The sequence below is a fragment of the Scyliorhinus torazame genome, chromosome 18 (assembly GCF_047496885.1).
Source record: "Scyliorhinus torazame isolate Kashiwa2021f chromosome 18, sScyTor2.1, whole genome shotgun sequence".
In the NCBI taxonomy this organism is placed as follows: Eukaryota; Metazoa; Chordata; class Chondrichthyes; order Carcharhiniformes; family Scyliorhinidae; genus Scyliorhinus; species Scyliorhinus torazame.
Window position 1 is genome coordinate 28,382,754 of NC_092724.1, and position 20,483 is coordinate 28,403,236.

Genomic DNA, 20,483 nt, shown 5'->3' on the forward strand with positions numbered 1-20,483 from the left:
TGTTGTGTACTTATTTCAAGAAACATGTCTTTGGAGCTACAAAACTTGTAGCAAATTTTGATTCTACATAGCTGTTTGTAAGCAATAATTAAGTCACCGCTCCATCTGCAGTTTTATTTTTTTATAAATGTTTTTATTGGGTTTTTGAACAAAGTATATTTACCTTTGTGTACACCAAATAACAAATGTGTATTTATATTATATAAATACACAGAAGAGAAGGGCACACCCAAACATATTTTTTTTAAAAAGTAATAATAAAAAAGAAAATAGAATAACTGGGAGGGCATTGTGCTTTGTGCACCAGCTCAACAGCAGCAACTCTGTACAACTGGCAAAATTATTAACAACACCTAAGTAGGCGACTGTTTGTGGTTGGTGGGGAGACTGGGGAGGTAAATATACATTTGGGTGCCGGAGAAACAATTACAGTGGGAAATACTCGAATGGGTTTGGTGTTGGTGTTGGCATTTGCTTCTCCCGGATGGATCTCGCTGCCGTTGCCGTCTCGCGCTCACCTCCGCTTCAGCCGTTCCTCCCGTCTTTGCCTGTATTCTCCTTGTTCTCTGTTCCTGGAGATGCCAAGTTTGTTATCGTATCCCGGCTGTCACTTCCCTACCTCACCCCCACCTCTCTAGTTCTCCTCTCTCGTTCCCTGTCCCTTCCCTCTTCTCTCCCCCCCGCCTCCTGTGGTTCACCTTTCTTTCCTCTTAGGTTTAGCTGTCCTCTCCTCCCGGTCTATCGCTCCCTCATGCTTTTGTTTACTTTCCCCTGATTCTTGGCTACCTGGCTATTCTTCTCCTTGTTCGTTGGCCAAAAACAGGTCGGGAACAATTGGGTGAATGGCTCCCATGTTCTGTGGAAGCCGTCGTCTGACCCTCGGATGGCGAATTTGATTTTCTCCATTTGGAGAGATTCTGAGAGGTCGGACAGCCAGTGTGCAGCTTTGGGTGGTGCTGCTGACCGCCAGCCGAACAGGATTCTACGGCGGGCAATCAGGGAGGCAAAGGCAAGGGCGTCCGCCACCCTCCCCAGGAATAGATCTGGCTGGTCTGAAACCCCGAAGACCGCCACTTTCGGGCATGGCTCCACCCTCATTCCCCACCACTTTCGACGTTGCCTCGAAGAAGGCTGTCCAGTACCCCGCAAGTCTGGGGCAAGACCAGAACATGTGGACGTGGTTGGCCGGGTCTCCTTGGTACCGTTCACATATATCCTCCACCTCCGGGAAGAACCTACTCACACGAGTTCTTGTTAAGTGGGCTCTGTGTACCACTTGTAGCTGCGTCAGGCTGAGCCTTGAACACGTGGATGTGGTGTTGACCCTGTGCAGTGCTTCGCTCCAGAGTCCCCACCCTATTTCAATCCCTAGGTCCTCCTCCCATTTCTTTCTTTCTTGCGTCCAGTACGGTGTCGGCCCTCTCTCTACCAGTCGGTCATACATGTCGCTACAGTTTCCTTTATCTAGTATGCTTGCGTCCAGTAACTCTTCCAGTAATGTCTGTCATGGCGGGTACGTCCTTGTCTCCTTTCGTAGAAAGTTTTTGAGTTGTAGATACCTTAGCTCATTCCCCCGGCTAGCTGGAATTTCTCTGTCAATTTGTCCAGTGTTGCGACCCTGCCACGCATGTATAGGTCCCTGACTGTCAGTGTCTCTCCGACCTGCCCCCATCTCTTGAAGGTGGCGTCAGTCAGTGCTAGTGTGAACCTATGGTTGTTGCAGATGGGAGCTTTGTCCGACATTTTGGTCAGTCCAAATTGCTGCCGTAGTTGGTTCCAGGATTGGAGGGTGGCTATCACCACCGGGCTGCTGGAGTGTTTTTTGGGTGGGGATGGGAGTGCTGCCGTGGCGAGGGCCCGGAGGGAGGTCCCCATGCAGGAGGCCTCTTCTGCGCGCACCCACCCGGCTTCTGGCTCCTTGATCCACCCCCCAATCGCTCGGCCATCGCCGCCCAGTGGTAGAATTGTAGGTTTGGGAGGGCTAGCCCCCCCCTGGATTTTGTTTTTTGTAGGACCTTCTTTGGGATCCTAGCATTCTCTCCACCCCCCACCCCCTGCCCCCCCACCCCCATACGAACGGCATGATTAGTTTGTCCAGTGCTTTGAAAAAGGCCTTGGGGATGTAGATCAGAATGGATCTAAGTAGGAAGAGGTACCTGGGCAATACGTTCATTTAGATCGTCTGGACTCTCCCCGCGAGGGAGAGTGTGAGTGTGTTCCATGTTTGCAGGTCCTTTTTTACTTCCTCCGTCAAACAGGTGAGGTTCCATTTGTGGATCCCTTTCCAGTCATGGGCTATTTGGATCCCCAGGTAGCGGAATTTGTGTCGGGCTTGTTTAAACGGCAGTCCTGTTAGTGCTGCACCCCTACTTGTGGGTGTACCGGGAAGATCTTGCTTTTGCTCATGTTGAGTTTGTAGCCTGAGAAGGCACCAAACTCTTTCAGGAGCGCGATGTTTCTGTCCATGCTGCTTTGTGGGTCCGAAATGTAGAGGAGCAGGTTATCTGCATGGAGTGAGACTCTGTGCTCTCTGCCTCCCCTTCAGATCCCCCTCCAGCTTTTTGCTGCTCAGAGCGCGATTGCGAAAGCGAACAGCAGCGGGATCCTTATCTGGTGCCCCATTGCACCTGAAAGTATCGGGAGTTGGTGTTGGTCCGTACGCTCGCCATGGGAGCGTTGTATAGGAGCTTTACCCTGGAGGTGAACCCTGTTCCAAGCCCGAACCGCTCCAGTACCTCTGAGGTATTTCCATTCGACTCTGTCGAAGGCCTTTTCTGCGTCTAGGGAGACGATCACCTCTGGTGTTCTCTCCCCGGAGGGGGTCATTATCACGTTCAGCAGGCGCCTGATGTTCGAGGTAAGCTGTCTACCTTTGACAAAAGCCCGTCTGGTCCTCTGCGACCACCTCTCTAGAACACAATCTTCTAGCCTTTTGGCTAGAATTTTGGCATCTGCGTTTAGCAGTGAGATGAGTCTGTATGACCCACATTCCGTTGGGTCTTTTGTCTTTCTTGGGTATCAGTGAGATTGAGGCCTGTGCTAGTGTGGGTGACAGTGTGCCCCTAGCTAGCGAGTCTGTGAACATCTGCAGGTGCGGGGCCAGTGCTGTCGCAAATCTTTTGTAGAAGTCCATTGGGAGGATTAGAATATACATTTAAATTTATCAGATGGAAAAGGCTATGTGGCCAATCCCAACTCATCCACCCAAACATAGACCCAACCCGATCCGGCATTACTAACACCAACCTGGAGTAGATCATTGAGTCCTTTGAGCCTGCTTCGCCATTTGTTGAGACCATGGCTGATCTGATTGTAACCAACTTAAAAATTCATGTCTACCCCCAATACCCTTTCACACCCCCCCCCCACCCCCCTCCCCATACTTTGCAAAATCTATCTACTTATGGCCTTAAAAATATTAAGACTTGGCTTTCACTACCTTTTGAGGAAGAGATCCAATGACCCTCAGCCCTTTTAGAGAAAGAAAGTCTTCTCGCCTCTGTGCTAAATAGGCAACCCTTATTTTTAAACAGTGGACTGTAGAACTGGATTCTTCCACAAGAGGACATATCCTCTCCACATCGATCTTGTCCCGACCCCTTGGGATCTTGAAAGTTTCAAATGTCTTTTACTAGTTTAAACTTGGTACTTCTTTGTCTTTATGGTTTAAATTGCAGTGTTCCTAGTCTTAAAATAATTTCCATACTATATATTACTTGAAGGCCTGTTCTTGTTTGTTCATCTGAATATCCTGCGAATGTCCAATCGTTTCTCACAACTCATCATCTGGTGGCATAGAGGTTCAGCTTCGTAGCTCTTTGCATTAATTTCAGGTTTGTGTCTTGTGACTCTAACCAAAACTGGATACAATTCTCCACATATGGTCTAGTTCTAACATAGTTCCCATTATTTGTACCCTACTGATTTATTAATGGTGTTTAGCATTACCATTGTCCTTGCATTATTAATTACCATGCCAGAGTCATTGGATATCGGTGTGTGCCAAGTTTTTATTACTAGATTTATAGTCCATAGATATTTCAACACCATTCATGGAGCACATGGCAAATTAGCTTTGTGGCAACACTTCGAGTGAGAATGTCATGGTTTTGAGTTCCATTGAATAAGTTTTTTAAAATAAATTAAGAGTACCCAATTCATTTTTTTTTTCAATTAAGGGGCAATTTAGTGTGGCCGATCCACCTACCCAGCACATCATTACGTTGTGGGGGTGAAGCCCACGCAAACACTGTGAGAGTGCAAACTCCACAAAGACAGTGACCCAGAGCCGGGATCGAACCTGGGACCTTGGCGCCGTGAGGCAGCAATGCTAACTACTGCACCACCGTGCTGCCTCCATTGAAGAACTTAAGCATGTCCTTGCCATTGTAGGGAAAATGCCGAAGTGCTACTTTTTGATTTTCCTACTTCGATGTTAAAAGTTCCTGCAACAGAAGAGAAGTGAAGGCACAGTGTGTCCTGACCAACTACCACACCTCGCCAATACCAGTAAAACACATTATCATTTGGTTGTGCAAATTAACTGCCTGTGTAAATTCACTTCAAAAGTGATTCATTGGCTGTGAAGTGCTTTGGGTTGTCCTAACAATGTAAAAGATGTTCTTAACTTCATGCATTCCTGCAGATTCAACAAGTAACTTTTTTTTTTGCATTCTAATTGTGGTCCAATGCCCACTTTAGAGTTTTGAGCATGTAATCTAGACAGACATTCCAGTGTAGTGGTTGCAAGTGCCATCTTTAGGATGTGCTGTAAATTGAGGCCCTGTCAGATGTACATAAAAGATCCCATAGTACTATTTTAAAAAATTGTTCTCCCTGGTGTTTGGGCCAATATTTATCCTTTCAACTCATCACAAAACAGATTATCTGATCATTATCACCGCTGTTTGGGAGACCTTGTGTCTCCAAATTGGCTGCTACATTTCCTGTCTCGGTGTTATGAGGAGCCTTCCTTTTCCTTCGGCAGCCTGGGGCCTCCAGCAGCCCAGTCCGCGCAGGAGTGTAGCCCTGTCCCTTATGACGTGGCCAGCTTGAACACCCATTGAGGGGTCATTTAAACAGATAGAAAACAACAGGCAACTGTTTTAACAAGTGCTTTAAAGGTATGTAGACGTATGTTTAAACAGATATTACTATTAATTTTAAAAGTAATTTTTATGATTAAAGGTGATTGTTTATAAGTGAACATAGGTTTGGTTATTTGGTTTAAATCTGTTAAAACTATTAAATCTGCACTATATTATTACATAATTTTATGTGTGGCATGCTTAAAAATGCAGGTTTTAATTTAGATTATGGTCATAAAGATTTTAAGAGCATCCCAGGGCTTTTTGCTTTCACTGTCCTTGTAACATCGGATGATTTTTGTTTTTCGATTAGTGTTTATAGAATCACTGCAGTGCAGCAGAAAGCCATTCGGCCTATGAAGTCTGCACTGACACTCCGACAGAGCACCCTACCCACGCCCCACCCTATCCCCGTAACCTCACCTAACCTTTGGAGATTTGGACTGGGAGGAAACTGAAGCACCTGGAGGAAATAGTGGTGGCATGTTGCCTCAGTACCAGGGTCTCTGGTTCAATTCCAGCCTTTATTGTACTTGTATCAGAAGCATTTGCAATGAAGGAAATACTTTGTTGATGATTGTTGGGACCCTCATGCATGTGTGTGTAGTCGGGAAGAATATGGTATAAAATAAAGGAGAAACTCTAAAGGGAGGTGCATGAACAAAGGACTGTATGTACATAATTCATGGAAGGCGACTGGGCATGTTGAGCGCTGTTAATAAAGCATATAGTATCCCTTGGGCTTTATTGATGGTATTGAGCAGTGTGTCCATGTCTGGGCACCAGACTTGAGGATGTGAAGGCTCTGTAGAGACAGAGACGATTTTGGGGATGAAGAACTACAGCTAGGATGGAAGATTGGGACTGCATTCCTTGGCGAAAAGATGGCAGAGAGGAGACTTGAGAGGTATTAAAGGTCCTGAGGGGTCTGGATAAATAAGTGGTGGGCAACCTGTGGTCATTTTGTTGTTTTTACTATTTAAAGTTGATAGTTCTATTAATAAATTCAGTATTTTCCATAACCCATGAAATATTTGGCATGTATTAAATGGATTTAAATCTTATTCATGGGGTCATGGTTAGTGAACAAGCCTGATTTCAATTGTGCAACCCATTGAGATTAAGGGGGGGAGGGGGGCACTCACTAGCCTAAATTTCCCATCACTGGGGTAAATACTGAGAAATTGCACCCACTCGAGAGAGATCATCAAGAAGTAGAGGGCAGATTCAAAATAACTGGCAGGAGGAAAATGTTTTTGGCCTTTTTAACCAGTGGATTATTGGAGTCCTGGAACAATATTCCTGAGGGTGGTAGAACAAAGAACATTACAGCACAGGAACAGGCCCTTCGGCCCTCCCAGCCTGCGCCGATCCAGATCCTTTATCTAAACCTGTCTTCTATTTCCCAAGGATCTACTTCCCTCTGTTCCCCACCCGTTCATATATCTGTCTGGATGCATCTTAAATGATGCTATCGTGCCCGCCTCTACCACCTCCGCTGGTAAAGTGTGCCAGGCACCCACCACCCTCTGTGTAAAAAAACATTCCACGCACATCTCCCTTAAACTTTCCCCCTCTCACCTTGAAATTGTGACCCCTTGTAATTGACACCCCCACTCTTGGAAAAAAGCTTGTTGCTATCCACCCTATCCATACCTCATAGTTTTGTCGACCTCGAATCAGGTCCCCCCTCAACCTCCGTCTTTCCAATGAAAACAATCCTAATCTACTCAACCTTTCTTCATAGCTAGCACCCTCCATACCAGGCAACATTCTGGTGAACCTCCTCTGCACTCTCTCTAAAGCATCCACATCCTTCTGGTAATGTGGCCTAACCAAAGTCCTATATAACGGTAGAGGCAGGCTCAATTGAGGTGTTTGAATTTGATTGCTATCTGAAAATGTGCAAGGTTACAGGTGTAAGTGGGACTAGGTAGAATGCCCTCAGCTTGATGGGCCAACTGACTAGCACTGTAAGGATTTTGTGATATGCATAATTCCCAGATGCAAAGCTCTGCCATAAATACTGCACAGCACTAGTGATGAGTGCTATTGATCAGTTAATGTTGTGGTGCTACTGATTTTATTTATTTTTGTTATGGTTGACCTAAAAGAGCCCAATTCTTTTTTCAATTAAGGGGCATAGCATGGTCAATCCCCCTACCCGGCACATCTTTGGGTTGTGGGAGTGAGGCCCACGCCGACACGAGGAGAATGTGCAAACTCCACACGGCCGGTGACCCAGGCTGGGAACGAACCCATGTCCTCGGTGCTGTGAGACAGCAGTGCTAACCACCATGCGACCCTTACTGCTTTTTATTGCTGACCACCCTACTTTACTGGTTTAGCCTCTTGCATAGATGTGTATTTACAAAAGAACCTTTAACATAAAAATATCCGAAGGTGCTTCACAGGCAAGTTTGTTCAACCAAACCCATGACGTGATATTAGGCTCATGCTGCTGTAGGCACAGCTATCCATGGTGGGGCAATTAAGATCTGATGCACAGGAAGAGGACAGATTACAAAGAGGGAGAGGCATAACTTTGGGGGAATTTGAAAATTAGGATGAGAATTCTAAAATAGATAAGCAAGTGAAGAGGTAATGGGTGAATGAGATTTGATGCATGTTAGGACAAGAATGCCAGTGTGGGAAGACCTCAAATTTAGATAGGAGATGGAAGTTTGGACAATAGTGTATTATCAGAGACCTGTATCAATGGCATTTTTCAGCATTCAATTTGAGATCAGCTGCCAAGAAAAGTGACATCCAGTTATACCCAGAAGATGCTGCCCCAGAAAAACAATGGAACAGAAACTGCTGAGTGCTGCAATTACCCGAGTCAAGTATAAAAATTTGTAAAAACGAGATAACCATCCTAATAAGTCTGGTGTCAGTATCTATAACTTTCAGTCAGACGGAATTTAATGTAGCGGATGTCAAATTGGCAAAACTTAATTTCAGCTTGTGCTCTGCTCTTCATGGTTAAATAATGCTGCAGTATGAAACCAACACCAACAAAATTAAAGGGGAAAGTGAATGATGATTCTTGCGTGGCTGGACTAAACGCAGGCAGACATTTCACTTTTTTTTAAAAGAATGAATTCCAGGGCTACAATTTCCAGTAACCAAAAGGCACTTTTTCCTAGGCAAAGTTTAGTAACTAAAGGCACCAAGTCTTTCAGCAGCAGATGAGCAATGTTATGAAAATAGGCAGTCTTGAAAAAATTGACAAAAACAATATTACAGATGCCAGAAATGCTCAAATCAGGAGGAGCAAAACAGTTGCTATTTCAGATTGATTACCTTTCATCAGAACTGGAATATGCACTGGATGAACAGCTTTGAAGAAAATGTAAAAGCCAAGGAAAGGGGGATGTATACAAAGACCAAAAAGAATCACTCCGTCCCTCTGACCTGTTCAACGGCAACGGGGATGATTGTCGTTCTAGTTGGACTGACTATTTTTTCTTTTATTCTTATACCAACAGGTGCTGGGTAAATTGGCGAAAAATATTCACAGCACTTACCCCCAGTTTCTAACTTGTTGTAAGCTGTGGACATTTCAGGTTATTCTGTTGTGTCCTCAGCAATGCTCGTACACTTGATTTGTTTACTATGCTTCAAAGCTTTATTTACCATAAAATGTTCATGCATCAAAATAAAAGCTTTGTTTTATTTTTACAATGGAGTCAATTTCAAAGCTTCTACATTTATGGCAGTCCCGAGCACAAATGTACAATTGAGGTTTAAAGGTCTCAAAACTAATATACATGTAAATTTAAAATATTTACAGTCATGGGTAGTTGCTTAAAAAGGTCCAACCTTACTGGTAAATATTGCATACACAGTAGTAATTCTAAGTACATACACCATTCTTGCAATTATAAGCATCATAAATCTGTAATTATCTTTCTAGTGTATAACTAGATTAACAATGAAATCTTTGCTTTATTCCAAACAAATGCTGGGTTGTTCACCATAGCCCATTGGCCACTCTGTGCAACTTAATGAAAAGCATTTACTTACAAGCATCAACATTTTTCTCAAACTGCTACAGAAACATAAATAGAATTCATTTTTGTTTTTAGAAATCTATAAAAACTATTTAGAAATCCATAAAAACTATTTAGAAATCCATAAAAACTATTACATTCGCTTAGACCCCTGTGAATAAGAATACCACAGTTCATACATACTATAAAAAAACTACAAATGATTTCACTGCATGCTCAAAACCTGAAATTAAAATAGGAAGTAATGGAGGAGAAGCACACTGTCCAGAATCTGTGAAGAGAAAAAAAAAGTAATGTTTTTGATCCTTTTTCAGAACTCTGTCTGAATATACTTAAGTTTTACAACAACTGTCAGTTACTAAGGAAATGTGTGGGGGGGGGGGGGTCGGTTCTGTCCACTTACTTCACCTGTCCTCAAACCCAGGTTACCTATCACCCATTATGAAATCGCTTCGGTCTAGATTTTGTAACCACTGCTCTACCCAGGAGGCTTCGGTCTAGACTTTGTAACCACTGCTCTACCCAGGAGGCATTCTGGATATCTATGACACTCTGTATGAAGTGCTTGCAGTTGTTTTAAATGTGTTTTTTTAACCAAGTGGCGTGTACCCTTGGTCGGTATTCAAGGTTCAACTTTCAGGTATCATTGGACTACAAAAGGTTATGGGCTGGATTCTCCGTTCCTGCGGCTAAGTGCCGATTCCAACGGAGGACCAGTGGTGTTTCACAACTGGAAAATCAGCGCAGACCTCTCACTGATTCTGGTACCGGGGAGGGGCCAGCACTGGCGCCGTGTGAAACACCTGCGGATCGCACAAGAGAATTGCCGGGTCTCGAGCTGTGCATGCGCAGGGCTGACGAGCTGCAGCCCCCACTGGACGCGCTGGAAAACATAGCGCCAGCTGTGCTGGACGGCATACCCGTCCACCCCCCACCACTCTTTTCCCCCACTCTCCCCAGGCTGAGCTTTGCGAACGAGCATCAAACTGGCACCAGCCCCAATTCCGGAGTCGGAAGCCATTCTCCGCCCGATCGTCGTTCGAGATTTCTGCGTTAGGCGACGGAGAATTCTGTCCCATGTGTCCTCACTCGTTACTTTGTTTTCAAGCCAGTCTTCATTACTTAGTCCTCTGACAATAGAATGAGTTCAAGCTCTTGGGTGTTCCATTTGTGTGTTGATGACCAGAACCAAATACACCATTCAGTTTCAGAATGACTGCCCCAGATTTGGTATGTGTGCTGACCTCAGTCATGGGAGCATCCACAAAAGCTGAAGAGTCCAATGTGGGATTGGCAAGAACATTCTCAGAACCAGCAGTTCCTGTTTTTGATACTTGAAAGTTCTGAGTTCTTTTGTCATGTGAGTGTCCCTTTAATAAAGGCTTTTGTCTTATCACATGGCTTCAGTGATGTCATTGTGTGGGTGAGTGGGCTGTGGCTCTGGGAGGTTTTCTTTGGATTCGCTTTCATATTTGGCTGCTGTGTACTCAACAGAATTGTTTTTGGCCTGCACCTCAGTTCATTTTAAAAGCTGTTTCCAGACTGCTTGGTAACTTAAGAGAATTGCTTTCTGGAAGGGATTCAAACCTGCTGTTTAAAAAGGGGAACAGTATCAATAACAAGTCTTATACCAGTGAGAATGCCGTTGCTAGGCCACGCCTTTGAAAAGGGGGTTTCTGGTTTACTTGGATTTTGTTATTGAAATGGATAAGTTGGAATTCATTTAGGGTTATACATTGATTACTGTAGCTGTGTGGGGTCTTTATGATGTTTGTAGTTGATATAAATTCTTGATGTGTTTATACAAATGTTAACTAAATTTTTAGAATAAAGCTTGTTTTTTTTAATTAAAAGCGTCCAAGAAATTTGTTGAATAACATGTGAAAGGCAGGCTCTTGTGATGTCAGTTGAGCTCCATTTATATACTTTGGAGTTTTCTAAACCACTCAAAAGCACACGGAACTAGATTTCAGTGCTTGCCTCTACATGGGCTGATCGGCTTCAGTGTTTTCCCAAGAGAGGCAATCTGTAATGCAGATGTTTGTACTAACACCTTTCTCTCTTCCCCCTCCCCAAAACAGACCATTCCCCTTTGCTTTACATTGTAAGTTACTGCAAAGGCATTGCACATCTCACCAACACATCCAGCCATCCCATTGTGCAGTGGCCACCAGATTTTGACAAACTTGTCAGCTTGGATAACAAATGCAGACCTAGGTGACTTTCGTGTTGCTCTTTGCATTTTTCTTATCGCGGTCTTACTGCAAACACCATATTGACTGTCCCAGTTATCCCCAGAACCACACTGATTCCAGAAGACAATCTATAAGGCTGTCAGTTTGATAGGGTCCTTGTAAGGATATTTCCTGGAATTATTCCTCAGTAGTTCTTGCACACATTTTTCAATCCATATCTGCTTTCAGATGTTGGCATTCTTGAAGACAGCTGTATGTTTGGTAACAAGCTCTGCTATTAGGACCATAAGACATAGGCCTTCTGCTCCTTTCAACCCATCGAGTCTGCTTAGCCATTGCTATGTTTCTCATCCCCATTCTCCTCTTGATCCCTTTATTAATCAAGAACCTATCTGTCCCTGTCTTAAAGACACAAGTGATTTTGATTCCACAGTTTTCTGTTGCAATGAGTTCCAGTCTTCCAGATCATTAATGTACATCATCAATAGCTATGGTCCCAACACGGACTCCTGCAGAACACCAATAGTCACTGGCTGCCATCCAGAAAAGGACCCCTTTATCCCCACCCTCTATCCATTCCAGTACCTTGCCACTAACACCTTATCTTATTTACCAGCCTCCTGTACGGCACCTCGTCAAAGGCCTTCTGGAAATCCAAATAGATCACATCCACTGGTTCTTCTTTGTCTAACCTCCTTGTTACTTCCTCAAATAATTCTAACCGATTTGTCAGGCATGACCTCCCTTTGATGAATCTGTGCTGACTCAGTCCAATTTTACCATGCACTTTTAAGTATTTTGCAATCTCATCCTTGATACTCTAAAATCTTACCAACAACTGAAGTCAGGCTAACCGGACTACAATTGCCTGTCTTCTGCCTCCCTCCTTTCTAAAACAGGACTGCTAAATTAGCCATTTTCCAATCGTCTGGGACCCTCCCTGCTTCGTGATTCCTGAAAGATCACCACCAATGCCTCCTCAATCTCCTCAGCTATCTCCTTCAGAACCCTGGGCTTAAGTTCACCTTCAGACCTTTCAGTTTCCCCAGCACCTTCTCCTTCGTGACCACTACACTCACCTCCCCCCTGACTCTATTAACTATTACACTTTCAAGTTTCTGCTGGAATCTAGTCTGGGCCAAGAGATTTGCCTTGTTGATTGCCTTCATCACCTCTTCTGAGGAAGAGATGGATTTTATTTCTCAAACAACTGCTTAATTTGATGTAGAGAATCCACTGAGTTGAGAGACTGAGGTTCTCACACCGCCACAATTGCCTTACCAGCAATTGATTACTTTCCTTCAGCTGTTAAGATAGGAGCAAACGTTGGGTGTGTGTAGACCATATACAGACTCCAAGAAGTTATAAAACACAGATTATGCTTCTCAGCCCAATGTCACAGTTAATCAGCTTGTGTGTTCCACCAGTCATTTTGCATTTCTCTTACAGCATGCTGGAGCTAGTGTTTTTATAGGCTTGATTCACAGGCCCTCAGCCCAGCCTACAGCTAAATAATTGGGCCCATTTTCTTTAAACATACTGGACACCCGCCTTGAGATGTTGGGTCCCTTATTACTCATGGAAGGAGCCTAATGCCCGTTAAAGAAACTTATGCTGAAATTAGTTTACAATGATCAGGCCCGAGTGGTCACAATATTTGTTAGCAAAAAGGCACTTCCCCTGCCCCCAAATTGTTTTAGTAAAACACATTGCCGAATCAGCAATATTCCCCCCAATTCAATCATCACTGCAATATGTTCCCCACCAACAGACCTGGACAGTCAAAGTGAGCCGAGCTGTCTGTGGGATATGCAAGAGGCTAACCTGTAGATGAGATTCATGAGCTAACTCCTGTCCATCCTCAGGCTTCCCAGTTCGGGCATGTTGCTCTTACAGCACCACGTCTATCAGGCTCAGGTGTAAATATAACTGATCTGCTGCTGATTCAGGAATATATCTCAGCATTGTGAACTTTTGACAGCTGGTGGAATATGCTAAGCGTTTAACCTCTAAGAAATGAAATATACTTATTCATGAAAGGATTGAACTACCTACGGCAGAGCGCAATACCTGCCCACACTGAATTTGATCTGCTACAGTCTGCATGTGACTAGGTCCTTTTCTTGTTCCTTGGCTGCCTCAGACTCAATGGCAGCCTAGATTTAGTATTGGAAAATTTGGCACTGGATGTTTCTGCAGATTAATAATTAACAAAGTCCCCAACACTTGTTCCCAGGACACTACTTTCATTTATGCACTACCCTACAAGTATTTTATTTTGTGCTTTGAACATTAGCTTAGGAATTTAAAAAATGCAAAAACAAGCAGGATCCACAATCATTTTTCAAAACTTAAATAGTCTGAACATCCTGACAAGTCACTGGACTACACTAACCAGAGGTTAAACTGCCACAACTAATCCATTCCACAGGTTTAAAAAAAAAAAAATGATGAGTTTCAAAAACCCAGTGAGCTGCATCTTTTAGTAATTATCATTTTCACTCACCTAAAGATATTTCAGTCAATTACACATACAAAACCCCTATCATGGTGGCTCTGTATGGTTCTCAAAGTATAGTTTATTATGTTTCAACTTAAATACTTTAAAGAAGTTGGGAAGGACAATGGGTGCCACTTTTCACCTTCCTTATTGTTGCAATGTAGCTTTGACATTTCTGTAGTTTTTGCACAAAGCATTTAAAAAGCCCAGGAAAGCTGGGTCATAACAATAGCTGTAGTTATCAATCAGAAAACATTGCCCACCTTTTACCTACAGCCTCTGGGATCTGGTTTGAAATCTAGTTTCTTCTGAAATTCCATACTGCTCCAAAGGATCCTGTAGACAGTATAGGAACAAGTATTACTTAAATAGAGGAACCATTGTTGAGATTCTGCACTACATTATTTTAACTTTTCAGAAATCGCTCTTGCAAAGAACACAAGATGGCCAAGGGAGGGTGTCAGAGGTGGAAATAGAGGTGTTTCAGGATATTTCAGTTATTTTCAAAAACAAACTTTTAGGGCTATGGTGAATAAAATTAAAGGCGTTTATTTATGTAAAATTTCCTCCCGACTTCTACTTGGATACAGGCACCCAGGAGTTCTTGATCCCTTACCCAAATGGTCATCCTTCAATTACATGTAAAGACATTGACAGCTAGAAGGTTGTGGCAAAGGGAAAACAAAGCAAAGTTTGACCTGGTTCTCAACTCTACAAATACTGATTTTGCAGTATTTGATTGCAATTGAGATTGGAAAAGTGGCAGGTGACACAGTGGTTAGCATTGCTGCCTCACCGCGCCAGGGACCCGGGTTCAATTCCAGCCTTGGGTTACTGTCTGTGTACGTTTCCTCCAGATGCTCCGGTTTCTTCCCACATTACAAAGATGTGCAGGTTATGTAGGGTTACAGGGATAGGGCCCTAGGTAGGGTGCTCTTTCAAAAAAGGGTCAGTGCAGACTTGATGGGTCGAATGGCCTCCTTTTGCACTGTAGGAATTCTCTGGTTCTATGGTAAGCTGTGATTTGTTGCCTCTCCCTCCCAGAAGCATCAAGATCCCAGTTGTATCCCTACCCTATCCAGGCTGAGATCAGTTCAATCATAGAGTATGGATTCAAACTGGGACTTTAAATCTGTATTGTACCAACAATTTCACATGAGGAGCTCTTTATTCAAGCATTTGCTGGAATTTTCTGTACTGCTAAATATTTCACTGAGGATGAGACAATACATTTCCAATGTGACTCACAGGATATAAACATTCAATTGTTTTCTTGGCGTTCCTTAGAACTTAAGAGCCGTAAAGAAAACAGGGAAATGCAAAGGCATGGATAAAGTTATTTTTTAAAAGAGTATTTTGAAGCAGGGATAAAGTGAGAGCATTAATCTTGCAGGGGCGAAACACAGAAAGAGAGACACACTCTTAAAGTGTGGAACATTTATAGTTCTCCACTTCTTAAAAGGAGGTCAAGCCACAGTGCACACCTCATGCACAGGATTCAGGTCTTCTGAAAGAACTGGAGCAAACTGTGGGAGATAGGAGGAGGCTACAGAGTCATCATCATACACAAGGCTGAGGATAAAGCTGCAGAGCTTTGCTGTTCTAACTTAATAATATTGCCTCATGGTTCAATAAATGTTTATGCACAACTCCAGATTTATTAACTTTATACATGACAAGCCAGCAAGAAATCTAAGAGAAAATAGAATAGTTACCTAGGCTTGGTAGAATTTGGATTATACAGGTCTATGAAAAATCAGTGCACAAGTGAACAATTGAATTGTTTACCTGCTACCTCAACTCCATTTTCCTGCCCGCTCACCATACCCTTCGATTCTCCGAGATGCTAATAATCTGTTTGTCTTAGCTTAAATATACTCAACAGTGCAGAATCCAATACCCTCATGGGACAACTTCAAAAATTCACAATCCTTTGAATGAACACATTTCTCATCTCAGTCCTAACAGAGGGTGGGGGAAAAGAGGGGAGAGAGAGAGAGAGAGAGTAACCCCTCAGTATCTACCCTGAAAACTCCTTCACAATCTTGGATGTATCAATGAGATCACCTCTCATTCATCGAAACTCCAGAGGATAGACATCCAATTTACTCAGCTCATCATAGGAGAAACCTGTCATTCCAGAGACCAATCTAGTGAACCTTCACTGTGCCACTGCAGCAAGGTATACTTTTTCTAGGAGACCAGAACTGCACATAGTATGCAGGCATGGTTTCTCCAAAGCCCTGTACAATGGTAGCAAGTTTCTTTATTCTTGTAATCCAATCCCTTTGTAAAAGGCAAACATGCTATTTGCCTTTGTCATTCTCTGCTGTACCTACAAGCCAACTTGTGTTTTTCGTACCAGTACACCCACGTCCCTATTAACAATTAGAATGTCATACCTTTTTTTTTTTTTAAAGAAAATGCTTTTCTATTCTTCTTATCACAGTGAATAATTTCACACTTCACCACATTATAGTCCATCTGCCACCTGACTAAGAGCTCACTTAACCTGTCCATATTTCTTTGCAGCCTGTGTCCTCCTCACAGCTTGCATTCCCATTTTGACACATGGCTTTGTCTCTTTGTCGAAGTCAATGACAGATTGTAAATAGCTGAAGCCCCAGGACTGATCCTTGTGGCACTCCACTAGTCACAGCCTGCCACCATGGAAATACCAGGGGCTGGATTCTCCGCTCCCTGACTCCGAAATCACGGCCGATTCTCCGGGCCCCGAAAAGCAGGGTACTCTCACCGCGTATCGCCTACCTGCGGCCATCCCGCCATTCTCCGCCCTCAACCAGCCGAAGTCCCGACGGCGTGGATCTAACATGGTCCGGCTGGTCGGGATACTAGCTTGCCGGCTGCAGATTCAGTCAGCAGCCGCCCTAGTTGGGGGCAGACCGATCGGAGGGCAGGGGGTGCCATATGCGGCCGGGCAATGTTTGGGCAGGCAGTCCAGGTCAGGCACGCAGCCTATTGGGGCACAATGTTTAACGTCCAGCTCCGGCATGGAGCATAGCGAGGCTGCTGGAGGCCACCGCCATGCACAGTCTCTGACCTGGAAGTGTGGGACCCATATCTGCAACAAAAGAGGCCTGGGATTCAGGGTGATTTAGCAGTTTGGATCAGAAATTGGCTAGCTGGAAGAAGGAAAAGGGTGGTGATTAATGGGAAATGTTCAGCCTGGAGTCCAGTTACTAGTGGTGTACCACAAGGATCTGTTTTGGGGCCACTGCGGTTTGTCATTTTTATAAATGACCTGGAGGAGGGCGTAGAAGGATGGGTGAGTAAATTTGCCGGAAGTCGGTGGAGTTGTGGACAGTGCGGAAGAATGTAACACGTTACAGAGGGACACAGATAAGCTGCAGAGCTGGGCTGAGAGGTGGCAAATGGAGTTTAATGCAGAAAAATGTGAGGTAATTCATTTTGGAAGGAATAACAGGAAGAGTATTGGCAAATGGTAAGATTCTTGGTAGTGTGGATGAGCAGAGAGATCTTGGTGTCCATGTACATAGATCCCCGAAAGTTGCCACCCAGGTTGAGAGGGTTGTTAAGAAGGCATACGGTGTGCTAGCTTTTATTGGTAGAGGGATTGAGTTTCGGAGACATGAGGTCATGGTGCAGCTAAACAAAACTCTGGTGCGGCCGCATTTGGAGTATTCCGTGCAATTCTGGTCGCCGCATTATAGGAAGGATGTGGAAGATTTGGAAAGGGTGCAGAGGATATTTGCCAGGATGTTGCCTGGTCTGGAGGGAAGATCTTATGAGGGAAGGCTGAGGGACTTGAGGCTGTTTTCTTTAGATGATCAGAGGATTAGATAGGGTGGACAGTGAGAGCCTTTTTCCTCAGATGGTAATGTCTAGCACGAGGGGACATAGCTTTAAATTGAGGGGAGATAGATATAGGACAGATGTCCGAGGTAGGTTCTTTACTCTGAGAGTAGTAAGGGTGTGGAATGCCCTGCCTGCAACAATAGTGGACTCGCCAACATTAAGGGCATTTAAATGATCATTGGATAAACATATGGATGATAAGGGAATAGTGTAGATGGGCTTTAAAGTGGTTTCAAAGGTCGGCGCAACATCGAGGGCAGTAGGGCCTGTACTGCGCTGTAATGTTCTATGTTCTAAAGCTGCTAAGTTTTACGATGGTTCACTGCTAGCCCCCTGCAGGGTTATGAATATGTGGCCCTTCCACGGCAGTTTTTCTAGCGTGAAAGTCCACAATTTTTACGACAGCGTGGGGACATAGTCACAAAAACATAAAGTCCAGCCCCCTTTTTATCTTACTTTTTGCTGCCTGTCTGTTAAACTGGTCACAGCCTGCCAACATGAACAGACTGTTTATCCCTACTCTGCTGCTTGTCTAAATTGTGAGGGGACTAAGGCCTCATCCTATATATTTAGAAAATAGATATCCTAATGGCTTTTTCTAACATTTTAAAAATTGGACAGACCTTTTAAAATGATTGACATTATGTCAGTCTGTGACCCCTGAACAAAAGAAGCGATCTGCCAGTTTTGAAGAAACTTACACCTCGTTAACTCTGAAGAGACACAAATGACACATTGTGGGCTGCGCACACGAAATTCAAATAGAGCCAAACAAAGGCTAACTGCATTTTCTAACTTTGGTAGGCCAACTGGAGTCTAATTATCTGCTAGGAAAAAGGGACACTTACCCTTCAATTTGTAATGGTTTGAGTTCATCTTATCTGCTATGGGGTTAAAATAGAAATTGTTCCTGGTCGTGTTTCAATGTCTTCCTGTTTGTGTTTCAATGTCTCCCCATCTTTATTCCGCGGTCCTTTTTTTAAACGGGACAACAAAGTGATCTCTGGCTTTGTTTGGGCAGGCAAGACCCCGCGGGTAAGGAAGGTAATGCTTGAGCGGAGTCGGGGAGGGGGCAGGCTGGCGCTGCCAAATTTTAGTAACTATTATTGAGCAGCGAATATAGCCATGATCAGGAAGAGGGTGGTGGGGGAGGGGTGGGCATAGGAGAGTATGGAGGCGGATTCGTGCAAGGGCACCAGTTTGGGGGTGTTGGTAACTGCGCCTCTGCCGTTCCCGCCAGCATGGTACTCCACCAGCCCCGTGGTGGTTTCGGCCCTGAGAGTCGGGGCAATGGGGGAGACATGTGGGAGCATCGGTCTGGTCCCCAATCTGTAATAATCACCGGTTTGCCCTGGGAAGTATGGATGGGGGGGGGGGGGGGTTCCAGATATGGCAGAGAGCAGTGATTGAGGGGGATGTAGGATAGGTTTATAGAGGAGAGCTTTCCGAGTACGAGGGTGCTGGAGGAGAAGTTTGGGTTGGCGAGGGGAAACAACTTCAGGTATCTGCAGGTGCGGGACTACCTATGTAAACAGGTGTCAACCTTCCTGCTCCTACCGCTAAGGGGGATTCAGGACGGGGTAGTTTCCAGAGGGTGAGTAGGAGAAGGGAGCGTCTTCGACATTTACAAGGAACTTATGGGGTCAGAGGAGATGCAGACAGAAGAGCTGACGCGCAAGTGGGAGGAGGAGCTGGGAGAGATAGATGGGCTATGGGCAGACGCGTTGAGTAGAGTCAACGTGTCCGCAACATGTGCCAGACTCAGCCTGATACAATTTAAGGTCGTTCACCGGGCTCACATGACAGTGGCCCGGGTGAGCAGATTCTTTGGGGTGGAAGACAGGTGTGCAAAATGTGCGGGAGGACCAGCGAACCATGTCCACATGTTCTGGGCATGTCTGAAGTTTAGGGGATTTTAGCAGGGGTTTGCAGATATCATGTCCACGGTGTTAAAAACAAGGGTGGCGCTGAGTCCAGTGGTGGCGATTTTCGGGGTGTCGGAAGACCCGGGAATCCAGGAGGAGAAAGAGCAGACGTTCTGGCCTTTGCTTCCCTGGTAGCCCGGAGACATACTATTAGCTTGGAGGGACTCAAAGCCCCCGAAGTCGGTGACCTGGCTATCGGACATGGCTAGCTTTCTCTGTTTGGAGAAAATCAAGTTCGCCTGAGGGTCACTGTTAGGGTTCGCCGGGAGGTGGCAACCGTTCGTCGACTTCTTCGCAGAAAATTAATCGTCAGCAGAAGGGGGGGGGGGGGGGGTTAGTTTAGCTTAGAGTAGGGGCTTAATAAAGGTGGGAGCTGTAAGGGAGGGAGATGGCTTTTGCACTATGTTTATAGTTTCACGTACATTGTTTGTGTTATAATACCAAAAAATACCTCAATAAAATGTTTATTAAAAAAAATAATGGAAATTGAATCACACCAAAATTAAGGGGTTGGGAAATATACCACCACTTATGGGGATGCAAATCAAAAACGATTCTGTTTACAGACAGGTGGTGAGAGGAAATATTAATGCTATTTAAATCAACACCCTCTCCTGTCCAGAACACAACTCTCCATCCTTGCTAATATATCATCGCCAATTCCATGAGCCCTTGTCTCTTTCATTAACCTTGTGTGACATCTTATCAAATGCCTTTTCACATGAGGGAAGGGGTGAGGGGGACACAATTTAAAATGTCTCCTCTTTATATATCTTCGACAGTAATTTTCAATGTCGTGACTTCAATCGATCTTCAATAATAAATCGTACTTTGAAAAGCTAAAGAACACTCACTCACTTTTCCAGTTATTTTTTTAATTTCGTGTCTGTAGAAAATTAAGCTTTCCCGCATGTACTCATAGC

General features: G+C 44.3%; 1 protein-coding gene across 1 annotated transcript in view; it reads right to left on the reverse strand.

Moving 5' to 3' along the window:
* Positions 1 to 8,743: 8,743 nt before the first annotated feature.
* plekhj1 (pleckstrin homology domain containing, family J member 1) overlaps positions 8,744 to 20,483 on the reverse strand; it is a 48,655-nt gene continuing 36,915 nt past the window's right edge. Inside the window, exons 5-7 of the mRNA XM_072482464.1 lie at positions 20,419 to 20,482; positions 14,062 to 14,134; positions 8,744 to 9,374 (exon numbers count right to left, since the gene is read on the reverse strand). Of these exons, the coding sequence (XP_072338565.1) occupies positions 14,069 to 14,134; positions 20,419 to 20,482 (130 nt within the window). The 3' untranslated portion in view covers positions 8,744 to 9,374; positions 14,062 to 14,068. The remainder of the gene's footprint in view (positions 9,375 to 14,061; positions 14,135 to 20,418; position 20,483) is intronic.